General features: G+C 42.6%; 1 protein-coding gene across 2 annotated transcripts in view; it reads right to left on the minus strand.

Annotated features, from left to right (window-relative positions):
* Nucleotides 1-2,207: 2,207 nt before the first annotated feature.
* The window catches only part of FAM221A (family with sequence similarity 221 member A), a 36,359-nt gene continuing 25,999 nt past the window's right edge, over nucleotides 2,208-12,567 (minus strand). For both annotated transcript variants that reach the window (XM_089776657.1, XM_075922202.2), the window contains exons 2-7: nucleotides 10,048-10,221; nucleotides 8,932-9,122; nucleotides 6,489-6,695; nucleotides 4,762-4,872; nucleotides 3,944-4,032; nucleotides 2,208-2,455 (exon numbers count right to left, since the gene is read on the minus strand). In XM_089776657.1, the coding sequence (XP_089632783.1) occupies nucleotides 2,393-2,455; nucleotides 3,944-4,032; nucleotides 4,762-4,872; nucleotides 6,489-6,695; nucleotides 8,932-9,122; nucleotides 10,048-10,221 (835 nt within the window). In that variant the 3' untranslated portion in view covers nucleotides 2,208-2,392. The remainder of the gene's footprint in view (nucleotides 2,456-3,943; nucleotides 4,033-4,761; nucleotides 4,873-6,488; nucleotides 6,696-8,931; nucleotides 9,123-10,047; nucleotides 10,222-12,567) is intronic.

Here is a 12,567-nt window from a genome sequence, read left to right on the forward strand (position 1 = left end):
CTGTTAAATTATCTCTTTTGTCCTTCAGCCTGAGCAATGGTTGGTAGGGGTGGCCTCAATCCTGCAACAAAAAGGAGAGGAGAGGCCTGGGTCTTTTGGCTGGGCTGCACCTGAAGGAGGGAGCTTGAGACCCCAGGGTGGGGAGGAGAGCCCTGGTTTAGAGTGGTAGCTGGAAAAGAGGTTTTAGGGTGAGTTTAAGTTTGTACTGAGGTTTCAATGTAGAATTAGTCAAGCAGGTTTGTTTCTTTTCATTTGTAACCTATTTGCTCTGCCTACTTTCACTTATTACTACTTAAATCCTACTGCTTCAATTTAATAGAACCATTTTTATTTTCTATCAAACCCAGTGTAAGCGATTGTTACCTGGGGGGGGAACCAGTGTGCACATTCCCCCTTTCATTGTTAAAGGGGGCTTACCTAATTCTTTGGGGTTTGATCCCATCTGGGGAGTGCTCTCTCAGGAGGCTGGGCCCTAAACTACACTCTTTTTGGACCTGAAGTGGTTCAGTGTCTGTACTGCTTCTCGGTGGGGGCAGGGACCTCAGCTCGGAGAGACCAGCGGAGCTGGCCCAGCAGGACCAGGCAGTGAGGAGCCCCAGAGAGCGGGAAGGCAAGTGGCAATGGCAGCGGCCTTGTCAGCACCCCAGGAGGCACCCCTGAAGGGTCATATATGACCTCACCCCGTCACATATGTGATGAGCATTTGCTTATCATGTAGTCGACTAGCTGCTTACATCCCTAGTGTAGAATGTATATTTTACCTGCTGTCCTAAGCTGTGATTCAGCAAAGCACTTAAGAATGGGTTGGTTGGATCAGTCTAAATGAAAAATTCCAGAAGACTCTTGTAGCGGGGAAGCTGCCCCACTCTGGATGAGAAGGGGTTAGAGCAAGTTGGCGGGAGCCTACACAGAGCCCTGGCCAATCAGGGAAGGGCTTAGAAGGAGTCAACGAGAAGGTGGCTTGCCAAGGCAGCCCTGGTTATAAGGAGCTGCTCAGCAGAGTGGAGGGCAGTTGGTTCATGACCAGGGAGGGTGCAGGACCAGTTTGCAAGAGGACGCACCTCAGAGACAGCGATGATGTGCAAACTCAGGGGAGATAGAGACTCTAGCCTGATACCTGCTGGGCTGCAGCCACGAGGGACAGGGAGGTGCAGGGGTTGCAGGAAAAGTGGCTGAGGGAACCCAAAGCAATAGACTGGGAGAGAAGGCCAGGACAAGACTGCCAGCAGAAAGACACTGGGCTGGGACCCAGAGTAGTGGATGTGCCTGGGTCCCCCCACTTGCCTCACACCTACCCACATTGAAGAGTGGCCTGGATGACTAGGGCTTGCCCCTGAAGTGACAGACTAGACATTGGGGCTGTAATTGGCCACTGTGGCAGGTGTACTTACTGAGGATTGCTGATACCCCCAGAAGCAGGTCGAGGACCAGTATGGCCCTAAAGAAAACACTGCTCCTAGGAGCAATGCAGGTCCAAAATCAAAGCATGGTGAGATTGCAGAGTGATGACTGGCTGTCGCTGAGGCATGAGTCATCCCTGGTCCTTGCATCCCCATCTGCAGTCAGAGGAGACTCTCAGACTGCAGGTAGAACAAAAGGTTGACAGGGACACAGGGCAGAACAGACTTGTCAGCAAGGTAGTCAATACAGTCCATTGAGGGGGATCCAGAGCTAGGGTCCTAACCCTCTCCCTGCACCCCAAACCAGCCGAGACTAACCCTCACACCTAGCAGCCTGGTCCTAGTCCCTTCTCTGGCCTATGTCCTGCCCAGGCTAAAGGTGTCACCTGGCTTCACTCACTTCTGGGCTCAGGTTACGAAGGGTATCGGCCATTGTGTATGTGCAAAGGCTAGGGTACCCACCCACCCTCAGTGAGAGTTGCACCTAAAATTCTCTAAATATTGGTGCAGTACCCTGGAAAACTGAAGCACACACACACACACACACAAAGTTACTATAGGACAACAGAACTCACATGCAACATAACAAGGAGAATGAAATCCCCATTTAAATTCCCACCTCATCATATGGGCAAGCGAGTTGCCCTTCTAAGGATTGAGCTAATTCCTAGTGTGCCCAGCAGGAGGGGTTGTGGTGCATCAGGTACATCTCATTACATCTCTAAAAAAACATAAAGGGTCTATTACACATGAATAAAACGTGAGATCCGTGCAGCAGTATTTTAGAGCTTAGATGGTATGCCAAGCTACTATGATAAAACATAACACTTTTATTTGAAAGAAACAGAACCATCAAATATTTAAATTAATTTCATAAGTACTTTAAGATAAAAGTGTTAGTACTGAGACATTAGAAAATGTGTGCAATAAACACCATTAAAATACACTTAAAACAATTCTGTATAACTAAATCTCCTGTGTTTCATTAATCTTCATGGATTCTTTGACCGCAGAGGCCCTTTAACTTTCAGTTTATCACTCTTCTCCTTTTTCAGCTTTAATAAAGAAAAACATAGCAATGATTCAAGAACTAACATGTCAACAAACAATGCAATACTAATTAAAATACTATTTTATAATAGACATTTTTGTACTTACTAGGGATGTAAAAGAGGAGTCAAGTAGTTGACTACCCAGTAAGCCTAGTTGAGTCGACTACTCGCATTTCCCCCCACCCTCTAAAAGCTGCCTCTAAAATAGAGGCAGCAAAGGTGGGGAAGCAGGAGCCGGTCCTGGGCAGGGGAGCCGGCTTAAAAGGCAGAGGTGCAGAGGGGGTAGTGAGCACTCCCCCCTTATCAACTAATCAAGTAGTTGATGGAAATTCCACAGTTTAACATCCCTAGTACTTACCTGGTCCCAACACCACAAAACATCACAAATATGAGTTTATCCTCACACCCATTAGATGAAGAGAAAATCTATTAACACTATTTTATAGGTGGAACAGAGACCAAAAGACTAACATGCTCAAAGTCACAAAGAAAGCCTCTCTTGAGTTTTCGGTGCTTTACCTGTCTACCATTTTTACTGTGGATTTTTACTCATTTCACTGCAATTTCAGTGTGGTAATGCCTTCAATTATTTTGCATGTATATACCATGGCTTTGGGAGACAGCAATTGGTCTATCACACTCACTGGAGTGTGACATACAGGTACATTAAACATTATAACATCAGGTACATAAAAGGCTTTATTAAAACTAGTTAAGTAAAATGTTGTGTGACAGATGAGCTGGTAAATGGGTAGAATTCACTTCCAGATAAAGTGGTGGAGTTAAGTAATACAGGTTGAACTTCTCTACTGTAGCAACCTCAGGACTTGACCGGTGCTGAACCAGAGAATTTGCTGAACCACAGGAAGTCAATATTGTCTAGCTGCATTCCAAAATTTCCATTACTTACTAGGATGTTAGAAGATATTTAGGGGTAAATTAGAGCAAAATAACAGCCCAGAACACTGAAGCCAGAACTAGTGGCTGTAAACAAACTTTATGCAACTGCAGGAAACTTGGCCACACCCATGATAAGTGGACATCCGGATAACTAAAATCATGCCAGACCACAGTTGCTGCCAGATCAGAGAGCTGGATTAGAGAGGTTCAACCTTTACTAAGTTAAAGCAGAATCTAAATGACTATATATAATTTAATAAATTAATGGGGTATTAAGCGGTTTTGTGCCTGACAGTAACAAAGCATGCTTTCTGGGGTGTCAGAAAGAGGTCTGTGATTTTGGTTTTTCCTTTTTTTTTTTAAATTTCTTCTAATTTTCCAAAACATCTACTGAGTTTTTGTTTCCAGGATTGTTTAGTTTGGGCCTACACTATTCGGTTACCTTCATTTTGAAATACTAATATAGTTCTCAGGATCAGAATAGCAGTTAAAGCAATGTGCACCATTATAGATAAGTTCAAGTAAGTTTGTGCATCTTAAATTGAGCCTCTTTATTTTTAGGGAACCTGTTTGTATTAAGCTCTAACTTACCCGTTCCTGGTACTGTTTTTCAAAATAAGCCATGTCATCTTCTTCAGAACTCCTTAAATTACTAACTTGTTTTCCTGAACTAGAGCCACCTGAAATAAACCAAAACAAATGTATATTAAAAGTACTTATTATTTTATTGATTTCAATTTTTTATAGTTGGGAAAAATTTTCAAATGAAAATTTCAGCCTTCCCAAGGGAGAAATGCCCTATTTTATTTCAAAGCAATTCCTCCAGCCAAGTAAGCAGCACTATTAACTGAATCTGGAATGAAAAGATTGGTATTTTGATGAAAGGACTCAGAGGAGCTACATTATGACTATCATCATACTAGCCAAGGGACATAAAATAAAGCAGTTCTCGCCACACTGGGAGAAAACAATTGCACATTATTACACTGAGTAAATGCATATGCAATATATAGTCGCAGAAAATGATCTCTTACTAGGAAACAGAGATGGTACCCCAGGGGATATGTAATTCCATTCTTAAGAAGGAAAGAGGTGCAGGAGGACGGATCAAAAGCAAGAAAATCTAATTTCATAATAAGCTAATAGGAGAAATATTTTATAATGCAACAATGAAAAACCTATTATTTTCAAAATCCAGATTACAGAAAAGTTTGTATATTCATTATGTATACATCTCTTAGAAGAAACAATCTTAAACACTGTCATTAGTTTTGAACTCTAATGGACACCTTTAAGTGTTCCTTAATTCATTAAACAGTCAATTTAATACAACATACCCAGTAAAAAGTTAATCTTATATTAATAACACAATATACACTTTGGAAAAAAGCATGGTAAGTTCATTTCACCTGTTAATTGTAAGTTGGCTTGTGCAGAACTGGATGGGCCTTGGAATGCTTTTAGAAATGGATGGTCCATGCCACTACTAGGTGACTCTAGAAATTCAGCAGATGGTGTCCCTAGTTGAAAATGTATTGGTCAAAAAATCAGCTTCACAATCGGCATTAGGAGTCCACCAAGGTGGAAACCAAACATACCTACCAGTTAAAATAAATAATACTGATACTTAGTATACGGAATGAAGAAATTACACATTGTGTATCATCCAGCACACTAGAAGAAAATAGGCGTGATAAAAGAGCTAAAGTAGAGCTTGTAAAAAAATGAAATGGCCAAACTCTGCTCTCACTATTGCCGTGAATGTACTATATAGGAACTATACTGCAGAAAGATCCTGGAGACTGGACCAGGATTTAAAAATACCATTATATGCCAACAGTATTTGAAAAGACTCCAATATCCATAACTACATTACATGGGAGCAGTTCTCCCTGTATTTTTTTCCATCCTTGAGTGTAATGAATTTAACGTACACCAATATGGAGGTGATGTGCAACTCATTACCTTCATACTGGTGCACATAACAAAATAATAAATGTGTGGGAGTGAGGTCAAGGGGTTCGGAGTGTGGTAAGAGGCTCAGGCCTGGGGCAAAGGGTTGGAGTGCAGAAGTGTGAGGGCTCTGTTTCGGAGTGCAGGCTCTGAGGTAAGAGGCACAGCGCTGGGACAGAGGGTTAGGTGCAAGGGCTATGTCGGGGGGGGGGGCAAGTTCTCGTGTGGGGCCAGGGATGAGGGGCTCAGGACTGGGACAAAGGATTAGGATGCAAGGGCTCTGGCTGGGGACTCTGGGGTGAGGTTGAAACAGGTGGACTTCAGTGGTGGGAGGTGGGGCCTGGGGCCAGGCTACAGCAGGTAGGCTCCAGGGCTGGAGAGCTCCAGGATCAGACCACTCTGGCCACAAGAGGGGGGATCTGGGCTAACCCAGCCAATGCAGGTAGAGGGGGTCCAGGCTGCTGCAGCCAGGGTAGGTGGGGGGTCCAGGCTACCAGGCTGAAGGTCAGGTTGGGGATAGAGTGGCCCCCCACCCTCCTTGCATGGGTTTCTTGAGTGCCTGGATGAAACTTCTTTACTGGTGACCAGGAAAAAAGTATACAAAATCATGGCAAGTAAATTTGGCAGATGAAACAAAAATTGGTGTAGTGGTAAATAGTGGTAAGTCAGTTATACTGAGCAATCAGGATCATTTGGCAAACTGTGCTCTTTCAAATAACATGCAAAATCATATATCTAAAGAACAAAGAATTAGATCACTCATGAAGGATGGGGGACTGTACCTTTGAAACTGATTCTGATAAGGAGTTAGAAAACCAACTGGTACATGAGAGCCCAGTATAACACTGTGGCTACAAAGACCAACTCAGTTCTTGAATATATAAACAGGGGACTAACAAGTAGGCATTTTCAATGTCTTTTTAGAAGGTATGTTCTCGGTCAACCAAAATATATTGGTCTTGATACAGAAATTACTGAATTAAATTCTGTAGTTTCTTTTCTACAAGAATTCTGAAAATATGATCATAATGATCTCTTCTGGCCTTTAAAAATCAGTGATTTGGCGTCTCCATGCTATGGGAAGGTTCAGTTTGTCCTGAAACTTAATATTTCAACAGATTGTTAAATATGAACATTTAATAGATAAAAGATCAAAATGATATCTGAAGTCTCCTGCACTTACCTATTCCACTGTCATCAAGTCTCATGTAGCCTTCTGCTAGTGAACTAAAGCCAGTTAATCCTCCCATTGCAGCATAAGGAACATCCTGCCCCACAGGTTTTCCCTGGGCTAAGCGCTCTTGTTTAGTTTCCACAATTGTTTCATGAGCATATGTTGGCTGACCACACCCACAGGTAAAACAGCTGTGAAATCCTGAACATTTGGAACCTAAATTAAAAATAAAAAGTATTCAGAGTTAAATAACGTAATCCATTCATTAGCACAGAAAGTGAAAGAGAGAATTTCCCTGTTGCTTTCTCAAGCACTGCTGATTGCCTTCCCTGCATAAATACCCAGCCGCACTTCCCATTTAGAAGCTCTACAAGAGAAAGGATAAACATGTGGTTAAATCATGGGAATCAGGAGATCTAAGTTCTACTCCTGGAATCAGTCTTTGGAAAATCAAAGGACTGATTGTGGACTGTGCTTCTACAAATTGTCAAACAATTACAATTTGGAGGTAGCTTCAGGTAAGGTAACTGGTAAGATCCACTCCTGTAATGCTCCCCTAAGGGGCAGCAACAGCTCTGAATTCTTAACCTCCCTTGTCAATTGGCTTTAGCTGTTCTGTGTAATGGACAGAGTAACCCAGAAGTAGCAGCATACTGCCCAAAATATGCCGGGCCAAAAATTCATGTATTCAAATCAGAATGGGCCAATTGATCAGTCCAAGGTCTGGGACTCTGGCAACCTAGGTTCACTTCCCAGGTCTGCCATGGATTCCCTGTGTGACCTTGGGAAAGTAATTTACATGCACATACATTTTAAGGCAAGAAGAGACCACTGTGATAACTTAGGGTACATCTACACTACAGAGGAAGATTGAAGCTGCTGCTGTCAATCTTCCAGAGTTCAAATTAGCAGTCTAGTTAAGACAGCTAATTCGAAGTGAGAGGGGCACTCCGGTCGATGCTGGTAACCCTGCTTTCACAAGGAGTCAGGGAAGTTGAAGGAAGAGTGTTCTTCCTTCAACTTCCTGCAGTGTAGACAGCGCCAAAAGTCAAATTAAGGTTCTTTGACTTCCGCTGCGCAATTAACGTAGCTGAAGTTGCGCTTCTTAATTCGACTTTGTCCCGTAGTATAGATATGCCTTAGTTTAACCTCTTGCACACTTCAAGCCACAGACACCAACTCCTGTAATAGACCCATAATCTCTGGCTGAGTTAGTGACATCCTCAGATCATGATTTAAAAAATTCCACTTACAGAGAATCCACTATTTACTCTAGTTTAAACGAAGAATGTTAAAATATGTTTATTTAGGTAAGTGTGTAAAGACTGAAAATTTCAGCAGTTACACGTGTACCTGTGGGGCGGAGGCGGTTCCATGAGAGGCAGTTCCCATCGGGCCACCTGACCCCCTCACACACTGCTGCCTCTGTATTAGAAGCGGCAGTAAGTGGAGGAGATGGGTGGCAGTTCCACAGGAGCCAGTGCACATAGGAAGCCAGCTTAAAAACCAACTCCCCACACGCCCAAGATCCCACCTGCCCCTCCAAGCTGCAGCACAGGGGGCAGGAGGGCTGCGTGTAACCATGAAAGTTAACCAATAAGCCCAGGCTCATCAGTTAACCATGTACATGTTTAGACTTTCACTAATTTAAATGTGCAAGTGGCCCATGGCCCATGCTGCTGAGGAAAGCGAAAAGCCCCTGCAGTCTTTCCCAGTCCGATCTGGAGGAAAATTTGTTCCCAGCCTCTAAAATGGCAGTTTGACTCTGAGCATGTCTCAAGATCCATTAGCCATATACCTTAGAGAGAATTCTTTGTTGTAACTCAGTTTTCCTTATCTAGTGTCTTAACTCCAGCCACTGGGAATATTTGGTACTAGTAATCACTGATGGAACACGTGCCATTTTAGGCAATGTCATCATACCATTCCCCACATAAACTTGTCAAGTTGAGTCAGGATGAAACTAACCCAATTACACTTAAAATAATTTGCTACATGTGATTTACGGAAAATTGAAATGTTACATCAATGTTGTGTATTATTCGGTTAGATATTACTCCCTCTTCTGCGAGCAAAACTGGTTTATGAGGTCCTTCTGTACAAATTATTTCATATACTTCATACAAGTAATTTACTAGCAATCTAGAAATCTAACTAAAATCTCCATCAATATATCATTTAAAGAAAAATGAAAGACAGAAAATCAGTACATAATATAATGACTAACATTAATAATTCCTGTTTTAGGGACAAATCCAAGTCAATTCCAAACTTCCTCTAATATACCATGATTTAACCATTGGTTTGTTAAATCAGTGTTACCAATAATTTTATATGGGGAACAAAGTGCTATTTTCTGCTAAGTTTAGAAAATATACCTGTATTTAAAAGTTGTGCTGCTTAAGTTAGTTGTAAAGAATACTGCATGTGTATTTATAGGAAACTAACTTACAGGAGTTGCAAGAAAATCCAGGTGCTGCACTGTGCTGATCAGAAAAATGCTTGCATCTACAACGAATGGGCTGAGTCCCATTTAAAGGAACATAGTGATAGGATTTGCACTGACAACGGCTCACTCGACAGGGTAGACAAATAGGACGATCTTTTGGAATCTCTTCTAAATCTGTTTTGTGTTGTTTATACCTAAAAATAGAAGAAAAAAATGAGTACTTATACATTCAGCATTTAATATTAAAGTTTTCTTTAAGGAATTTATAATTTAGATTTCAAGTTTAATGCAGAGGTACATTTCGTTTTCTTATAAACAAAAAATGTGCTCATTCTCACAGTTTTCAATATTGTGTGGGGTTTCAAGAGCTTTTTAACTTGTACTCCAGTGAAAAAATATTGTAGAGCTTTAAATTTGATTTTGGCACCGTTTCAAGTATATATTTTCAAACCATTATATGGAAATGGAGTCACATGCTCATAAACCTACATAATACGCATACATACTAGTAGATTCAAAGCTCTAAATACTTCAATTTACGCTCTGGCCACAGGCATCTCTGACACAGTCATAGTCCGCAAGCATAAACTTTATTTATGGAACACTACAGAATGATTTCTTCGGTTTCAAAAATGCTTTCTTAAATTACATCAATATTTACATTAGGGATGTGAACAGGTAACCGGTTAACTAGTTACCTGGTAAGCATCACCCTTACAGGGTACCGGTTAACCAGTACCCAGAGCAACCCCCCGCCTGGCGGCCTGCCTTGGGCAGAGGGCTGTTCCAGCCCCATAGGGGGGTCCAGAAGCAGAAGCCAGCTATCCCACGTGGGAGATAGGAGCGAGTGGCAGGGGCAACCAAGAGCCTTAGGAACAGTAGTCAGATGCCTGTGTGAAGGAAGGAGGATGAGGGGGGCTGAGAGCAGGAACCTCCTGCCCCATGCACACCGGCCTTCCTGCTTAATCGGTTAAAGGTTTAACTTATTAACTGAGATTTTACATCCCTACTTTACATCTCTGGATTTTCAAGTTAACTGCTGGTATGACAATGTTTTTTATGAACATTTTACATTCTCTAAGTACAACGAAAGTTCAGTAGCAAGAAAAATAATCTTACCTATGGGTACAAAAACACAGTGTCTCTGGGCCCACAAGTTTACAATCCATGCCAGTTGGTGATCTCCAGCTCACATACAATCTGTTCTGTAATCGAACTGGTAACACTTTTCTTTTGTACTCTTCATATTGTTCCGGGGTAAAGAGTTTCCCTCCATCATCATCTCCTACAATTCTGTAACATGTAATTGTGTTTCATAATATTTTAATTACATTTAACTTTTGGTAAAATGAAGGGAGGCAAAGGTAGGTTGCAATTCTGAAAATGATATATAATGATGCACTAATAAACAACACTGATTATTTTATCTTCCATAATAATAGTACCCTAGAGATTATCTTTGCAAGGAACTGTACTCAAAATAAATTCTTTTAAACTGGCTTTAGTAGTATGAAACATGCCTCTATACTTTCTTCTCTTTTAGCCCTTCTTCAGACAAGCTATCAAGTTTCTTTATATATTGAAGAAAACTGACTGCAGATCAGGAATTCTGGTTTCTTCCTACCTCTGACTCAGACTTCCTGCATGATCTCCAACAAGTCACATCATCTCTGGATAGCAGAGATCCCCAGACTGTGGGACATGACCCCCCGGGGGGTAAGGAGGAACATTTGGGTGCAGAGGGGCCAGGCCAGCCCACACATAGGGCAAGGGGTGGAGGGGAAGCACCAACCAGCCCCACTCCATCCTCAGCTGTGCTCTGGCTCTGCCTCTAGTCCTGTCTCCTGGCCCTGGCCCCAGCCTCAGCCTCACTACAGCTCTGTGCCTGGCTGCAAGCCTGGCCCAGCCTTTGCCTCTGGTTGCGACTTCATTCCCAGCCCCCTTCCTGGCTCTGCTCCCACAACCAGACCTATCCCCTTGCCCCTGTCCGTGTCTCCTTTCCCCCTACCCTGCCGTCCCAGCTCCAGAAGCCACAACCCCACTCCCCTCCTTAGCTCAGACAAGGTCGTGGGCACAGATGGGCATGATCCTGAAAAATCTGGAGACCACTTCTCTTTGGATGCATGTTCACTGCAGAGTTAATTGAATTAACTATTCTGAAGTTCACTCCAGCTTGCGTGAGAACAGGCACACCTAGGGATGTTAAAATGTGTATAATTAAGTAATTGTGTAACTGCTGAACATTTCAGCAGCTACATGTGTGGGGCAGTCAGCTTCCCAGGAGCTGATACAGAGGCAGCAGCGTGCGCGGGAGGGTACGGAGGGGAAGTTACTAGCAGCCTGCATGTAACCGTAAAGGTTAACTGATTAACCCAGGCCCATCAATTAACCATGTACACAGTTACACTTTCACATCCCTAATCACACCATGAAATAACACTCAAGTTGTATCAAATGATTGCATTAGCAGCACAAAGTGATTGGGTAAGCCAATGGATTTCAACTTTTCCAGACTCTGTATTCCTTCCAGAAATCTACTCTGTCTTGCATATCCCATTTCAACTCACTTGAAAACTACTTGAGTGTAAAATCAGACCTAAAAATACAAAGTTTCAGAGCACATTACTGAAAAATTGCTTACTTTCTCATTTTTTCTGTACAGGTCCACAAACAAGTGGGAAGCTATGGGGTAATTGCCCAGGAGCCAGGGAACACTTTAACCTGCGGGGGCACTCATTAATGGATCTCTATGTTACGGTATTGTTTCAGGCCAATTCCACAAGCCAAATACATAGGGAAGGGTTGGAACTTAACTTAATTTACAAGTTTGATTTTTATCAGTGAGGAATAAATAAAGATATCGGCTGTCACACACACTATCTTCCACATCCTAATGATTTAACCAAATAATGGGTACTAATAGAGGTGCAAATTTTAATCAGCCTCTTGTAACCTAAACAATCCAATTCACTATTTTTTTCTTCTTTTTTTTTCTTTTCCCCTCTCCTTCTCCTCCTCGCCTTCCCTTATTTATTCTTGGATCTGGACTTCTAATACTCCAGTCATCTGAAGAATTAGGTTGTATCCATGAAAGCTCATACCACCATCTACATGTTTTGATGAAAGAGACTACCTTCTTCCACTATTTGATCTGAGGAAGTGGGTCTGGCCCACGAAAGCTCATCACCTAATAAACCATCTTGTTAGTCTTTAAAGTGCTACATTGTCCTGCATTTTGCTTCAACTACCCCAGACTAACAGGGCTACATTTCTATCACTATTCTGATGAAAGAGAGTGAGGGAGAGTGAGCAACAGGGAAAGAGGGGAAATGGAGTGAGTGGGGGAGGGGCAGGTCCTTAAGAGGAGGCAGGGTAGAGGCAAGGCACGGAAGGGTCTTTGGGTTTGCACAGTTAGACAGTTGTCAGCCTTATGGTTGGGCATGTGGAAGCCCTGACCGTGCCAGAAGAACATGCTCAGAAGCGCAGCCAGCAGTTTACTAGGCACCAGCCAGCACAGGCACAGCACTCTCCAAATGTCAGGCAGACCACATTCATGCAGGTGCAGCTTGTGTATGTGTGGGGGCCACTGACTTGCCCTGAGGCCTAGAATTGCTGTCAGCAGTCCTATTTCTGTATTAA

This window comes from Pelodiscus sinensis, chromosome 2, assembly GCF_052426305.1.
Source record: "Pelodiscus sinensis isolate ZL-2025 chromosome 2, ASM5242630v1, whole genome shotgun sequence".
Lineage (NCBI taxonomy): Eukaryota > Metazoa > Chordata > Testudines > Trionychidae > Pelodiscus > Pelodiscus sinensis.